Source organism: Pseudophryne corroboree, chromosome 5 (assembly GCF_028390025.1).
Source record: "Pseudophryne corroboree isolate aPseCor3 chromosome 5, aPseCor3.hap2, whole genome shotgun sequence".
NCBI lineage: Eukaryota > Metazoa > Chordata > Amphibia > Anura > Myobatrachidae > Pseudophryne > Pseudophryne corroboree.
Window position 1 is genome coordinate 2,762,914 of NC_086448.1, and position 16,823 is coordinate 2,779,736.

At 53.3% G+C, this 16,823-nt stretch overlaps 1 protein-coding gene across 2 annotated transcripts in view; it reads left to right on the top strand.

The window, feature by feature from the left end:
• CPSF1 (cleavage and polyadenylation specific factor 1) overlaps positions 1-16,823 on the top strand; it is a 465,036-nt gene that overhangs the window by 34,275 nt on the left and 413,938 nt on the right. For both annotated transcript variants that reach the window (XM_063921055.1, XM_063921056.1), the window contains exons 2-4: positions 5,238-5,382; positions 12,694-12,721; positions 12,808-12,941. In XM_063921055.1, the coding sequence (XP_063777125.1) occupies positions 5,239-5,382; positions 12,694-12,721; positions 12,808-12,941 (306 nt within the window). In that variant the 5' untranslated portion in view covers position 5,238. The remainder of the gene's footprint in view (positions 1-5,237; positions 5,383-12,693; positions 12,722-12,807; positions 12,942-16,823) is intronic.

Genomic DNA, 16,823 nt, shown 5'->3' on the forward strand with positions numbered 1-16,823 from the left:
TTCCCTCGCTCAGCACACATCGTACTGTGTGAAGTGAGCGCCCCCCTTCCCTCGCTCAGCACATCGCACTGTGTGAAGTGAGCGCCCCCCTTCCCTCGCTCAGCATACATCGCACTGTGTGAAGTGAGCGCCCCCCTTCCCTCGCTCAGCATACATCGCACTGTGTGAAGTGAGCGCCCCCCTTCCCTCGCTCAGCACACATCGCACTGTGTGAAGTGAGCGCCCCCCTTCCCTCGCTCAGCATACATCGCACTGTGTGAAGTGAGCGCCCCCCTTCCCTCGCTCAGCACATCGCACTGTGTGAAGTGAGCACCCCCCTTCCCTCACTCAGCACATCGCACTGTGTGAAGTGAGCGCCCCCCCCCCTCGCTCAGCACATCGCACTGTGTGAAGTGAGCGCCCCCCTTCCCTCACTCAGCATACATCGCACTGTGTGAAGTGAGCACCCCCCTTCCCTCGCTCAGCATACATCGTACTGTGTGAAGTGAGCGCCCCCCTTCCCTCGCTCAGCACACATCGCACTGTGTGAAGTGAGCGCCCCCCCCCCTCGCTCAGCACATCGCACTGTGTGAAGTGAGCGCCCCCCCCCTCGCTCAGCACATCGCACTGTGTGAAGTGAGCGCCCCCCTCGCTCAGCACATCGCACTGTGTGAAGTGAGCACCCCCCTTCCCTCGCTCAGCACACATCGTACTGTGTGAAGTGAGCGCCCCCCCTTCCCTCGCTCGGCATACATCGCACTGTGTGAAGTGAGCGCCCCCCTCGCTCAGCACATCGCACTGTGTGAAGTGAGCACCCCCCTTCCCTCGCTCGGCATACATCGCACTGTGTGAAGTGAGCGCCCCCCTTCCCTCACTCAGCATACATCGCACTGTGTGAAGTGAGCACCCCCCTTCCCTCGCTCAGCACACATCGTACTGTGTGAAGTGAGCGCCCCCCTTCCCTCACTCAGCATACATCGCACTGTGTGAAGTGAGCGCCCCCTTCCCTCGCTCAGCACATCGCACTGTGTGAAGTGAGCACCCCCCTTCCCTCGCTCAGCACACATCGTACTGTGTGAAGTGAGCGCCCCCCCTTCCCTCACTCAGCATACATCGCACTGTGTGAAGTGAGCGCCCCCCTTCCCTCGCTCAGCATACATCGCACTGTGTGAAGTGAGCGCCCCCCTTCCCTCGCTCAGCATACATCGCACTGTGTGAAGTGAGCGCCCCCCTTCCCTCGCTCAGCACACATCGCACTGTGTGAAGTGAGCCCCCCCCTTCCCTCGCTCAGCACACATCGCACTGTGTGAAGTGAGCGCCCCCCTTCCCTCGCTCAGCATACATCGCACTGTGTGAAGTGAGCGCCCCCCTTCCCTCGCTCAGCACATCGCACTGTGTGAAGTGAGCACCCCCCTTCCCTCACTCAGCACATCGCACTGTGTGAAGTGAGCGCCCCCCCCCCTCGCTCAGCACATCGCACTGTGTGAAGTGAGCGCCCCCCTTCCCTCACTCAGCATACATCGCACTGTGTGAAGTGAGCACCCCCCTTCCCTCGCTCAGCATACATCGTACTGTGTGAAGTGAGCGCCCCCCCTTCCCTCGCTCGGCATACATCGCACTGTGTGAAGTGAGCGCCCCCCTTCCCTCGCTCAGCACACATCGCACTGTGTGAAGTGAGCGCCCCCCCCCCCTCGCTCAGCACATCGCACTGTGTGAAGTGAGCGCCCCCCCCCCTCGCTCAGCACATCGCACTGTGTGAAGTGAGCGCCCCCCTCGCTCAGCACATCGCACTGTGTGAAGTGAGCACCCCCCTTCCCTCGCTCAGCACACATCGTACTGTGTGAAGTGAGCGCCCCCCCTTCCCTCGCTCGGCATACATCGCACTGTGTGAAGTGAGCGCCCCCCTCGCTCAGCACATCGCACTGTGTGAAGTGAGCACCCCCCCTTCCCTCGCTCGGCATACATCGCACTGTGTGAAGTGAGCGCCCCCCTTCCCTCGCTCAGCATACATCGCACTGTGTGAAGTGAGCGCCCCCCTTCCCTCGCTCAGCACACATCGTACTGTGTGAAGTGAGCGCCCCCCTTCCCTCGCTCAGCATACATCGCACTGTGTGAAGTGAGCGCCCCCCTTCCCTCGCTCGGCATACATCGCACTGTGTGAAGTGAGCGCCCCCCTTCCCTCGCTCAGCATACATCGCACTGTGTGAAGTGAGCGCCCCCCTTCCCTCGCTCAGCATACATCGCACTGTGTGAAGTGAGCGCCCCCCTTCCCTCACTCAGCACACATCGCACTGTGTGAAGTGAGCGCCCCCCCTTCCCTCGCTCAGCACACATCGCACTGTGTGAAGTGAGCGCCCCCCCCCCCCTCGCTCAGCACATCGCACTGTGTGAAGTGAGCGCCCCCCCCCCCCCTCGCTCAGCACATCGCACTGTGTGAAGTGAGCACCCCCCCCTTCCCTCGCTCGGCATACATCGCACTGTGTGAAGTGAGCGCCCCCCCCTCGCTCAGTACATCGCACTGTGTGAAGTGAGCACCCCCCCCCCCTCGCTCAGCACATCGCACTGTGTGAAGTGAGCACCCCCCCCTTCCCTCGCTCGGCACACATCGCACTGTGTGAAGTGAGCGCCCCCCCCTCGCTCAGTACATCGCACTGTGTGAAGTGAGCACCCCCCTTCCCTCGCTCAGCATACATCGCACTGTGTGAAGTGAGCGCCCCCCCCCCTCGCTCAGCACATCGCACTGTGTGAAGTGAGCACCCCCCCCTTCCCTCGCTCGGCATACATCGCACTGTGTGAAGTGAGCACCCCCCCCTTCCCTCGCTCAGCACACATCGCACTGTGTGAAGTGAGCGCCCCCCCCTCGCTCAGCATACATCGCACTGTGTGAAGTGAGCGCCCCCCCCCCCCCCCCTCGCTCAGCACATCGCACTGTGTGAAGTGAGCGCCCCCCCCCCCCCTCGCTCAGCACATCGCACTGTGTGAAGTGAGCGCCCCCCCCCCCTCGCTCAGCACATCGCACTGTGTGAAGTGAGCACCCCCCCCTTCCCTCGCTCGGCATACATCGCACTGTGTGAAGTGAGCGCCCCCCCCCTCGCTCAGTACATCGCACTGTGTGAAGTGAGCACCCCCCTTCCCTCGCTCAGCATACATCGCACTGTGTGAAGTGAGCGCCCCCCCCCCTCGCTCAGCACATCGCACTGTGTGAAGTGAGCACCCCCCCCTTCCCTCGCTCGGCATACATCGCACTGTGTGAAGTGAGCACCCCCCCCTTCCCTCGCTCAGCACACATCGCACTGTGTGAAGTGAGCGCCCCCCCCTCGCTCAGCATACATCGCACTGTGTGAAGTGAGCGCCCCCCCCCTCGCTCAGTACATCGCACTGTGTGAAGTGAGCGCCCCCCCCCTCGCTCAGCATACATCGCACTGTGTGAAGTGAGCGCCCCCCCCCCCTCGCTCAGTACATCGCACTGTGTGAATTGAGCGCCCCCCCCCCCTCGCTCAGCACATCGCACTGTGTGAAGTGAGCACCCCCCCCTTCCCTCGCTCAGCACACATCGCACTGTGTGAAGTGAGCACCCCCCCCTTCCCTCGCTCAGCACACATCGCACTGTGTGAAGTGAGCGCCCCCCCCCTCGCTCAGCATACATCGCACTGTGTGAAGTGAGCGCCCCCCCCTCGCCAGCACACATCGCACTTTGCTGAGTGGGGGGAGAGATGTGTACTGAGCGGTCTGTGCTAGATCTCCCCCGTGTGTTCGGGGCTTTAGTTCTATATTGTGTCTCCATTCCATCTACCACTCAGGGTGACCGCTCATCATCTGCGTTTCCTTCTCTAACTTCTGCCGTATCCTATTAGGTGCGGTGATTTACTGCATGTTACCGTCTATCAATTTACAGCCTGGTTTTACATGAGGGTTCTTACTGAGAAATTCAGAAAGTAAATTGTGTCTATATGTCATCCTTAGGGTCAGGTGTGTCTATATGTCATTCTTAGGGTCAGGTGTGTTTACAGGTCATCCTTAGGGTCAGGTGTGTCTATAGGTAATCCTTAGGGTCAGGTGTGTCTATAGGTCATCCTTAGGGTCAGGTGTGTCTATAGGTCATCCTTAGGGTCAGGTGTGTCTATAGGTCATCCTTAGGGTCAGGTGTGTCTATAGGTCATCCTTAGGGTCAGGTGTGTCTATAGGTCATCCTTGGGCTCGGGTGTGTCTATAGGTCATCCTTGGGCTCGGGTGTGTCTGTAGGTCATCCTTGGGGTCGGGTGTGTCTGTATGTCGTCCTTGGGCTCGGGTGTGTCTGTATGTCGTACTTGGGCTCGGGTGTGTCTGTATGTCGTCCTTGGGCTCGGGTGTGTCTATAAGTCATCCTTAGGGTCAGGTGTGTCTATAAGTCATCCTTAGGGTCAGGTGTGTCTATAAGTCATCCTTAGGGTCAGGTGTGTCTGTATGTCGTCCTTGGGCTCGGGTGTGTCTGTATGTCGTCCTTGGGCTCGGGTGTGTCTATAAGTCATCCTTAGGGTCAGGTGTGTCTATAAGTCATCCTTAGGGTCAGGTGTGTCTATAAGTCATCCTTAGGGTCAGGTGTGTCTGTATGTCATCCTTGGGCTTGGGTGTGTCTATAGGTCATCCTTAGGGTCAGGTGTGTCTATAGGTCATCCTTAGGGTCAGGTGTGTCTGTATGTCAACCTTGGGCTTGGGTGTGTCTATAGGTCATCCTTGGGGTCGGGTGTGTCTGTATGTCGTCCTTGGCGTCAGGTGTGTCTGTATGTCGTCCTTGGGGTCAGGTGTGTTTATATGTCATCCTAGGGGTCAGGTGTGTCTATAGGTCATCCTTAGGGTCAGGTGTGTGGTCAGGGACAGGATTTGTGTCTGTTTCTCCACATATGATATGATTGGCAGACACCAGCGCTGGTTTCACCTATTACATTGACCATAAATAATTTGAATTGATCCTGGATCACCAGCCCAGGGCACCCCTGCAAGTGTCCGGAGATGCCCCATGGTACACAGCACACAGTCTGGGAACCACAGGTCTATCGCATTAACCCCCAGTGTCACTCCCCCCTTCCGCTCACTGTTCCTCCGTCCCCTCCTCACACTGCTCTTCCCATTCATGTCACAGCTGCAGTCTCCCTGTCTAATCTGTCCCCGGTGTGTCCCATTACCAGAGTGTGACGTTTCATCTGTTGCTCGTCACTACACCTTGGCTGTGGGTGATAGTACAGGAGAAGTTACTGTAGGGCCGTGCTCTGTCCCCACAGGATGTATGCTGTGTATCGCCAGGCGCATCCTCCCACCGGGCTGGAGTTCTCTATGTTCTGCAACTTCTTCTCTAACTCAGAAAAGAACCTCGTGGTGGCAGGCACATCCCAACTCTACGTGTATCGTCTCAACCATGACGCTGAGGTTTGTGCTTTTCTCTTCATGCATCCATACACGACGTCTGTGGTAGTAAGACTGTCATACGGAGCCCAGACCAGACCTCTATGGTAGTAAGACTGTCATACTGAGCCCACACCAGACCTCTATGGTAGTAAGACTGTCATACTGAGCCCACACCAGGCCTCTATGGTAGTAAGACTGTCATACTGAGTCCACACCAGGCCTCTATGGTAGTAAGACTGTCATACTGAGCCCACACCAGGCCTCTATGGTAGTAAGACTGTCATACTGAGCCCACACCAGACCTCTCTGGTAGTAAGACTGTCATACTGAGCCCACACCAGGCCTCTCTGGTAGTAAGACTGTTACTGAGCCCACACCAGGCCTCTATGGTAGTAAGACTGTCATACTGAGCCCACACCAGACCTCTCTGGTAGTAAGACTGTCATACTGAGCCCACACCAGACCTCTCTGGTAGTAAGACTGTCATACTGAGCCCACACCAGACCTCTCTGGTAGTAAGACTGTCATACTGAGCCCACACCAGACCTTTCTGGTAGTAAGACTGTCATACTGAGCCCACACCAGACCTCTATGGTAGTAAGACTGTCATACTGAGAGCAGACCAGACCTCTATGGTAGTAAGACTGTCATACTGAGCCCACACCAGACCTCTATGGTAGTAAGACTGTCATTCCTAGAGCAGACCAGACCTCTATGGTAGTAAGACTGTCATACTGAGCCCACACCAGACCTCTATGGTAGTAAGACTGTCATACTGAGCCCAGACCAGGCCTCTATGGTAGTAAGACTGTCATACTGAGAGCGGAGCAGACCTCTATGGTAGTAAGACTGTCATACTGAGCCCACACCAGACCTCTATGGTAGTAAGACTGTCATTCCTAGAGCCGACCAGACCTCTATGGTAGTAAGACTGTCATACTGAGCCCACACCAGACCTCTATGGTAGTAAGACTGTCATACTGAGCCCAGACCAGGCCTCTATGGTAGTAAGACTGTCATACTGAGCCCAGACCAGGCCTCTATGGTAGTAAGACTGTCATACTGAGCCCACACCAGGCCTCTATGGTAGTAAGACTGTCATACTGAGCCCACACCAGGCCTCTATGGTAGTAAGACTGTCATACTGAGCCCACACCAGGCCTCTATGGTAGTAAGACTGTCATACTGAGCCCACACCAGGCCTCTATGGTAGTAAGACTGTCATACTGAGAGCAGACCAGACCTCTGTGGTAGTAAGACTGTCATACTGAGCCCAGACCAGGCCTCTATGGTAGTAAGACTGTCATACTGAGCCCAGACCAGACCTCTATGGTAGTAAGACTGTCCTACTGAGAGCAGACCAGACCTCTATGGTAGGAAGACTGTCCTACTGAGCCCAGACCAGACCTCTATGGTAGTAAGACTGTCATACTGAGCCCACACCAGACCTCTATGGTAGTAAGACTGTCATACTGAGCCCACACCAGACCTCTATGGTAGTAAGACTGTCATTCCTAGAGCAGACCAGACCTCTATGGTAGTAAGACTGTCATACTGAGCCCACACCAGACCTCTATGGTAGTAAGACTGTCATACTGAGCCCAGACCAGGCCTCTATGGTAGTAAGACTGTCATACTGAGCCCAGACCAGGCCTCTATGGTAGTAAGACTGTCATACTGAGCCCAGACCAGGCCTCTATGGTAGTAAGACTGTCATACTGAGCCCAGACCAGGCCTCTATGGTAGTAAGACTGTCATACTGAGCCCACACCAGGCCTCTATGGTAGTAAGACTGTCATACTGAGCCCACACCAGACCTCTATGGTAGTAAGACTGTCATACTGAGCCCACACCAGACCTCTCTGGTAGTAAGACTGTCATACTGAGCCCACACCAGACCTCTCTGGTAGTAAGACTGTCATACTGAGCCCACACCAGACCTCTCTGGTAGTAAGACTGTCATACTGAGCCCACACCAGACCTCTATGGTAGTAAGACTGTCATACTGAGAGCAGACCAGACCTCTATGGTAGTAAGACTGTCATACTGAGCCCACACCAGACCTCTATGGTAGTAAGACTGTCATACTGAGAGCGGAGCAGACCTCTATGGTAGTAAGACTGTCATACTGAGCCCACACCAGACCTCTATGGTAGTAAGACTGTCATTCCTAGAGCAGACCAGACCTCTATGGTAGTAAGACTGTCATACTGAGCCCACACCAGACCTCTATGGTAGTAAGACTGTCATACTGAGCCCAGACCAGGCCTCTATGGTAGTAAGACTGTCATACTGAGCCCAGACCAGGCCTCTATGGTAGTAAGACTGTCATACTGAGCCCACACCAGGCCTCTATGGTAGTAAGACTGTCATACTGAGCCCACACCAGGCCTCTATGGTAGTAAGACTGTCATACTGAGCCCACACCAGGCCTCTATGGTAGTAAGACTGTCATACTGAGCCCACACCAGGCCTCTATGGTAGTAAGACTGTCATACTGAGAGCAGACCAGACCTCTGTGGTAGTAAGACTGTCATACTGAGCCCAGACCAGGCCTCTATGGTAGTAAGACTGTCATACTGAGCCCAGACCAGACCTCTATGGTAGTAAGACTGTCCTACTGAGAGCAGACCAGACCTCTATGGTAGGAAGACTGTCCTACTGAGCCCAGACCAGACCTCTATGGTAGTAAGACTGTCATACTGAGCCCACACCAGACCTCTATGGTAGTAAGACTGTCATACTGAGCCCACACCAGACCTCTATGGTAGTAAGACTGTCATTCCTAGAGCAGACCAGACCTCTATGGTAGTAAGACTGTCATACTGAGCCCACACCAGACCTCTATGGTAGTAAGACTGTCATACTGAGCCCAGACCAGGCCTCTATGGTAGTAAGACTGTCATACTGAGCCCAGACCAGGCCTCTATGGTAGTAAGACTGTCATACTGAGCCCAGACCAGGCCTCTATGGTAGTAAGACTGTCATACTGAGCCCACACCAGGCCTCTATGGTAGTAAGACTGTCATACTGAGCCCACACCAGGCCTCTATGGTAGTAAGACTGTCATACTGAGCCCACACCAGGCCTCTATGGTAGTAAGACTGTCATACTGAGCCCACACCAGACCTCTATGGTAGTAAGACTGTCATACTGAGAGCAGACCAGACCTCTGTGGTAGTAAGACTGTCATACTGAGCCCAGACCAGGCCTCTATGGTAGTAAGACTGTCATACTGAGCCCACACCAGACCTCTATGGTAGTAAGACTGTCATACTGAGAGCAGACCAGACCTCTGTGGTAGTAAGACTGTCATACTGAGCCCAGACCAGGCCTCTATGGTAGTAAGACTGTCATACTGAGCCCAGACCAGACCTCTATGGTAGTAAGACTGTCCTACTGAGAGCAGACCAGACCTCTGTGGTAGTAAGACTGTCATACTGAGCCCAGACCAGGCATCTATGGTAGTAAGACTGTCATACTGAGCCCAGACCAGACCTCTATGGTAGTAAGACTGTCCTACTGAGAGCAGACCAGACCTCTATGGTAGGAAGACTGTCCTACTGAGCCCAGACCAGACCTCTATGGTAGTAAGACTGTCATACTGAGCCCACACCAGACCTCTATGGTAGTAAGACTGTCATACTGAGCCCACACCAGACCTCTATGGTAGTAAGACTGTCATTCCTAGAGCAGACCAGACCTCTATGGTAGTAAGACTGTCATACTGAGCCCACACCAGACCTCTATGGTAGTAAGACTGTCATACTGAGCCCAGACCAGGCCTCTATGGTAGTAAGACTGTCATACTGAGCCCAGACCAGGCCTCTATGGTAGTAAGACTGTCATACTGAGCCCACACCAGGCCTCTATGGTAGTAAGACTGTCATACTGAGCCCACACCAGGCCTCTATGGTAGTAAGACTGTCATACTGAGCCCACACCAGGCCTCTATGGTAGTAAGACTGTCATACTGAGCCCACACCAGGCCTCTATGGTAGTAAGACTGTCATACTGAGCCCACACCAGACCTCTATGGTAGTAAGACTGTCATACTGAGAGCAGACCAGACCTCTGTGGTAGTAAGACTGTCATACTGAGCCCAGACCAGGCCTCTATGGTAGTAAGACTGTCATACTGAGCCCAGACCAGACCTCTATGGTAGTAAGACTGTCCTACTGAGAGCAGACCAGACCTCTATGGTAGGAAGACTGTCCTACTGAGCCCAGACCAGACCTCTATGGTAGTAAGACTGTCATACTGAGCCCACACCAGACCTCTATGGTAGTAAGACTGTCATACTGAGCCCACACCAGGCCTCTTTGGTAGTAAGACTGTCATACTGAGCCCACACCAGGCCTCTATGGTAGTAAGACTGTCATACTGAGCCCACACCAGGCCTCTATGGTAGTAAGACTGTCATACTGAGCCCACACCAGGCCTCTATGGTAGTAAGACTGTCATACTGAGCCCACACCAGGCCTCTATGGTAGTAAGACTGTCATACTGGGCCCACACCAGGCCTCTATGGTAGTAAGACTGTCATACTGAGAGCAGACCAGACCTCTATGGTAGTAAGACTGTCATACTGAGCCCACACCAGACCTCTATGGTAGTAAGACTGTCATACTGAGAGCGGAGCAGACCTCTATGGTAGTAAGACTGTCATACTGAGAGCAGACCAGACCTCTATGGTAGTAAGACTGTCATACTGAGCCCACACCAGACCTCTATGGTAGTAAGACTGTCATACTGTGCATATACCAGAACTCTATGGTAGTAAGACTGTCATACTGAGCACACACCAGGCCTCTATGGTAGTAAGACTGTCATACTGAGAGCCGACCAGACCTCTATGGTAGTAAGACTGTCATACTGAGCCCATACCAGGCCTCCATGGTAGTAAGACTGTTATACTGAGCCCATACCAGGCCTCTATGGTAGTAAGACTGTCATACTGAGCCCAGACCAGACTTCTATGGTAGTAAGACTGTCATACTGAGCCCAGCCACACCAGACCTCTATGGTAGTAAGACTGTCATACTGAGAGCAGACCAGACCTCTATGGTAGTAAGACTGTCCTACTGAGAGCAGACCAGACCTCTATGGTAGGAAGACTGTCCTACTGAGCCCAGACCAGACCTCTATGGTAGTAAGACTGTCATACTGAGCCCACACCAGACCTCTATGGTAGTAAGACTGTCATACTGAGCCCACACCAGACCTCTATGGTAGTAAGACTGTCATTCCTAGAGCAGACCAGACCTCTATGGTAGTAAGACTGTCATACTGAGCCCACACCAGACCTCTATGGTAGTAAGACTGTCATACTGAGCCCACACCAGGCCTCTATGGTAGTAAGACTGTCATACTGGGCCCACACCAGGCCTCTATGGTAGTAAGACTGTCATACTGAGAGCAGACCAGACCTCTATGGTAGTAAGACTGTCATACTGAGCCCACACCAGACCTCTATGGTAGTAAGACTGTCATACTGAGCCCACACCAGGCCTCTTTGGTAGTAAGACTGTCATACTGAGCCCACACCAGGCCTCTATGGTAGTAAGACTGTCATACTGAGCCCACACCAGGCCTCTATGGTAGTAAGACTGTCATACTGAGCCCACACCAGGCCTCTATGGTAGTAAGACTGTCATACTGAGCCCACACCAGGCCTCTATGGTAGTAAGACTGTCATACTGGGCCCACACCAGGCCTCTATGGTAGTAAGACTGTCATACTGAGAGCAGACCAGGCCTCTATGGTAGTAAGACTGTCATACTGAGCCCACACCAGGCCTCTATGGTAGTAAGACTGTCATACTGGGCCCACACCAGGCCTCTATGGTAGTAAGACTGTCATACTGAGAGCAGACCAGACCTCTATGGTAGTAAGACTGTCATACTGAGCCCACACCAGACCTCTATGGTAGTAAGACTGTCATACTGAGAGCGGAGCAGACCTCTGTGGTAGTAAGACTGTCATACTGAGCCCAGACCAGACCTCTATGGTAGTAAGACTGTCATACTGAGTGCAGACCAGACCTCTATGGTAGTAAGACTGTCCTACTGAGCCCAGACCAGACCTCTTTGGTAGTAAGACTGTCATACTGAGCCCAGACCAGACCTCTATGGTAGTAAGACTGTCATACTGAGCCCACACCAGACCACTATGGTAGGAAGACTATCTTACTGAGCGCAGCCACACCAGACTTCTATGGTAGTAAGACTGTCATACTGACCACAGCCACACCAGGCCTCTATGGTAGGAAGACTGTCATACTGAGCCCAGACCAGGCCTCTATGGTAGTAAGACTGTCATACTGAGCCCACACCAGACCTCTATGGTAGTAAGACTGTCATACTGAGCCCACACCAGACCTCTATGGTAGTAAGACTGTCATACTGAGAGCGGAGCAGACCTCTATGGTAGTAAGACTGTCATACGGAGCCCAGACCAGACCTCTATGGTAGTAAGACTGTCATACTGAGCCCACACCAGGCCTCTATGGTAGTAAGACTGTCATACTGAGCCCACACCAGACCTCTATGGTAGTAAGACTGTCATACTGACCACAGCCACACCAGGCCTCTATGGTAGTAAGACTGTCATACTGAGCCCAGACCAGGCCTCTATGGTAGTAAGACTGTCATACTGAGCCCACACCAGACCTCTATGGTAGTAAGACTGTCATACTGAGAGCTGAGCAGACCTCTATGGTAGTAAGACTGTCATACGGAGCCCAGACCAGACCTCTATGGTAGTAAGACTGTCATACTGAGCCCACACCAGGCCTCTATGGTAGTAAGACTGTCATACTGACCACAGCCACACCAGACCTCTATGGTAGTAAGACTGTCCTACTGAGCCCAGACCAGACCTCTATGGTAGGAAGACTATCATACTGAGCCCAGACCAGGCCTCTATGGTAGTAAGACTGTCATACTGAGCCCACACCAGGCCTCTATGGTAGTAAGACTGTCATACTGACCACAGCCACACCAGACCTCTATGGTAGTAAGACTGTCATACTGAGCCCACACCAGGCCTCTATGGTAGTAAGACTGTCATACTGACCACAGCCACACCAGACCTCTATGGTAGGATGACCATCAATCTGAGTATATTCAGCCTAGGTGTCAGTAAGAGGTATCTGCATTACTAAAGCTATTTATGCCTAGCCATGGTGATACTCTGCACTTGTATTTGGGCTGGTGCAGTGAATGCCAGTTACCCCGTTCTGTACTGTGATCTGGATATCTGTAGACCAGGATGATGTGCTCAGCTTGTCCTTTGTAAGTAGTGTCTCTGACTTGTGTTGTCCTCTTACAGAGCTCATTCAAAGGAGACAGAAGCTCAGGTAAGAGGCCTCCTGTCTGCCACATAATAGCTGTGACCTGTGACTGTGCCCTCGCTTCATTCCCGCTCCTTCTCATGTTCACGCAGATGGGAGAGGTCACAAGGACAAGCTGGAGCTCATGGCTTCTTTCTCATTTTTCGGTAATGTCATGTCCATGGCGAGTGTTCAGCTGGCTGGAGCCAAGAGAGACGCCCTTTTACTCAGCTTCAAGGAGGCCAAGGTGAGCGTGTCCTCCCATCAACTTCACCTCTGCAACCGCAGCATATATCAGTGCAGTTGTGCCAGTAATGGTCCTCCCCCCTCTATCCCAGATCCATGTAATGCTCCCTAGCTGTCACCTCTACAACCGCAGCATATATCAGTGCAGCTGTGCCAGTAATGGTCCTCCCCCTCTATCCCAGATCCATGTAATGCTCCCTAGCTGTCACCTCTGCAACCGCAGCATATATCAGTACAGCTGTGCCAGTAATGGTCCTCCCCCTCTATCACAGATCCATGTAATGCTCCCTAGCTGTCACCTCTGCAACCGCAGCATATATCAGTGCAGCTGTGCCAGTAATGGTCCTCCCCCCTCTATCACAGATCCATGTAATGCTCCCTAGCTGTCACCTCTGCAACCGCAGCATATATCAGTGCAGCTGTGCCAGTAATGGTCCTCCCCCTCTATCCCAGATCCATGTAATGCTCCCTAGCTGTCACCTCTGCAACCGCAGCATATATCAGTGCAGCTGTGCCAGTAATGGTCCTCCCCCCTCTATCACAGATCCATGTAATGCTCCCTAGCTGTCACCTCTACAACCGCAGCATATATCAGTGCAGCTGTGCCAGTAATGGTCCTCCCCCTCTATCCCAGATCCATGTAATGCTCCCTAGCTGTCACCTCTGCAACCGCAGTATATATCAGTGCAGCTGTGCCAGTAATGGTCCTCCCCCTCTATCACAGATCCATGTAATGCTCCCTAGCTGTCACCTCTGCAACCGCAGCATATATCAGTGCAGCTGTGCCAGTAATGGTCCTCCCCCTCTATCCCAGATCCATGTAATGCTCCCTAGCTGTCACCTCTGCAACCGCAGCATATATCAGTGCAGCTGTGCCAGTAATGGTCCTCCCCCTCTATCACAGATCCATGTAATGCTCCCTAGCTGTCACCTCTGCAACCGCAGCATATATCAGTGCAGCTGTGCCAGTAATGGTCCTCCCCCTCTATCCCAGATCCATGTAATGCTCCCTAGCTGTCACCTCTGCAACCGCAGCATATATCAGTGCAGCTGTGCCAGTAATGGTCCTCCCCCTCTATCCCAGATCCATGTAATGCTCCCTAGCTGCCACCTCTGCAACCGCAGCATATATCAGTGCAGCTGTGCCAGTAATGGTCCTCCCCCTCTATCCCAGATCCATGTAATGCTCCCTAGCTGTCACCTCTGCAACCGCAGCATATATCAGTGCAGCTGTGCCAGTAATGGTCCTCCCCCTCTATCCCAGATCCATGTAATGCTCCCTAGCTGTCACCTCTGCAACCGCAGTATATATCAGTGCAGCTGTGCCAGTAATGGTCCTCCCCCTCTATCACAGATCCATGTAATGCTCCCTAGCTGTCACCTCTGCAACCGCAGCATATATCAGTGCAGCTGTGCCAGTAATGGTCCTCCCCCTCTATCCCAGATCCATGTAATGCTCCCTAGCTGTCACCTCTGCAACCGCAGCATATATCAGTACAGCTGTGCCAGTAATGGTCCTCCCCTTCTATCCCAGATCCATGTAATGCTCCCTAGCTGTCACCTCTGCAACCGCAGCATATATCAGTGCAGCTGTGCCAGTAATGGTCCTCCCCCTCTATCCCAGATCCATGTAATGCTCCCTAGCTGTCACCTCTGCAACCACAGCATATATCCGTGCAGCTGTGCCAGTAATGGTCCTCCCCCTCTATCCCAGATCCATGTAATGCTCCCTAGCTGTCACCTCTGCAACCGCAGCATATATCAGTGCAGCTGTGCCAGTAATGGTCCTCCCCCTCTATCACAGATCCATGTAATGCTCCCTAGCTGTCACCTCTGCAACCGCAGCATATATCAGTGCAGCTGTGCCAGTAATGGTCCTCCCCCTCTATCCCAGATCCATGTAATGCTCCCTAGCTGTCACCTCTGCAACCGCAGCATATATCAGTGCAGCTGTGCCAGTAATGGTCCTCCCCCTCTATCCCAGATCCATGTAATGCTCCCTAGCTGTCACCTCTGCAACCGCAGCATATATCAGTGCAGCTGTGCCAGTAATGGTCCTCCCCCTCTATCCCAGATCCATGTAATGCTCCCTAGCTGTCACCTCTGCAACCACAGCATATATCAGTGCAGCTGTGCCAGTAATGGTCCTCCCCCCTCTATCCCAGATCCATGTAATGCTCCCTAGCTGTCACCTCTGCAACCGCAGCATATATCAGTGCAGCTGTGCCAGTAATGGTCCTCCCCCTCTATACCAGATCCATATAATGCTCCCTAGCTGCCACCTCTGCAACCGCAGCATATATCAGTGCAGCTGTGCCAGTAATGGTCCTCCCCCTCTATCACAGATCCATGTAATGCTCCCTAGCTGTCACCTCTGCAACCGCAGTATACATCAGTGCAGCTGTGCCAGTAATGGTCCTCCCCCCTCTATCCCAGATCCATGTAATGCTCCCTAGCTGTCACCTCTGCAACCGCAGCATATATCAGTGCAGCTGTGCCAGTAATGGTCCTCCCCCTCTATCACAGATCCATGTAATGCTCCCTAGCTGTCACCTCTGCAACCGCAGCATATATCAGTGCAGCTGTGCCAGTAATGGTCCTCCCCCCTTTATCACAGATCCATGTAATGCTCCCTAGCTGTCACCTCTGCAACCGCAGCATATATCAGTGCAGCTGTGCCAGTAATGGTCCTCCCCCTCTATCCCAGATCCATGTAATGCTCCCTAGCTGTCACCTCTACAACCGCAGCATATATCAGTGCAGCTGTGCCAGTAATGGTCCTCCCCCTCTATCACAGATCCATGTAATGCTCCCTAGCTGTCACCTCTGCAACCGCAGCATATATCAGTGCAGCTGTGCCAGTAATGGTCCTCCCCCTCTATCACAGATCCATGTAATGCTCCCTAGCTGTCACCTCTACAACCGCAGCATATATCAGTGCAGCTGTGCCAGTAATGGTCCTCCCCCTCTATCCCAGATCCATGTAATGCTCCCTAGCTGTCACCTCTGCAACCGCAGCATATATCAGTGCAGCTGTGCCAGTAATGGTCCTCCCCCTCTATACCAGATCCATATAATGCTCCCTAGCTGTCACCTCTGCAACCGCAGCATATATCAGTGCAGCTGTGCCAGTAATGGTCCTCCCCCTCTATCCCAGATCCATGTAATGCTCCCTAGCTGCCACCTCTGCAACCGCAGCATATATCAGTGCAGCTGTGCCAGTAATGGTCCTCCCCCTCTTTCCCAGATCCATGTAATGCTCCCTAGCTGTCACCTCTGCAACCGCAGCATATATCAGTGCAGCTGTGCCAGTAATGGTCTCCCCCCTCTATCACAGATCCATGTAATGCTCCCTAGCTGTCACCTCTACAACCGCAGCATATATCAGTACAGCTGTGCCAGTAATGGTCCTCCCCCTCTATCACAGATCCATGTAATGCTCCCTAGCTGTCACCTCTGCAACCGCAGCATATATCAGTGCAGCTGTGCCAGTAATGGTCCTCCCCCTCTATCACAGATCCATGTAATGCTCCCTAGCTGTCACCTCTGCAACCGCAGCATATATCAGTGCAGCTGTGCCAGTAATGGTCCTCCCCCTCTATCCCAGATCCATGTAATGCTCCCTAGCTGTCACCTCTGCAACCGCAGCATATATCAGTGCAGCTGTGCCAGTAATGGTCCTCCCCCTCTATCCCAGTTCCATGTAATGCTCCCTAGCTGTCACCTCTGCAACCGCAGCATATATCAGTGCAGCTGTGCCAGTAATGGTCCTCCCCCTCTATCCCAGATCCATGTAATGCTCCCTAGCTGTCACCTCTGCAACCGCAGCATATATCAGTGCAGCTGTGCCAGTAATGGTCCTCCCCCTCTATCCCAGATCCAT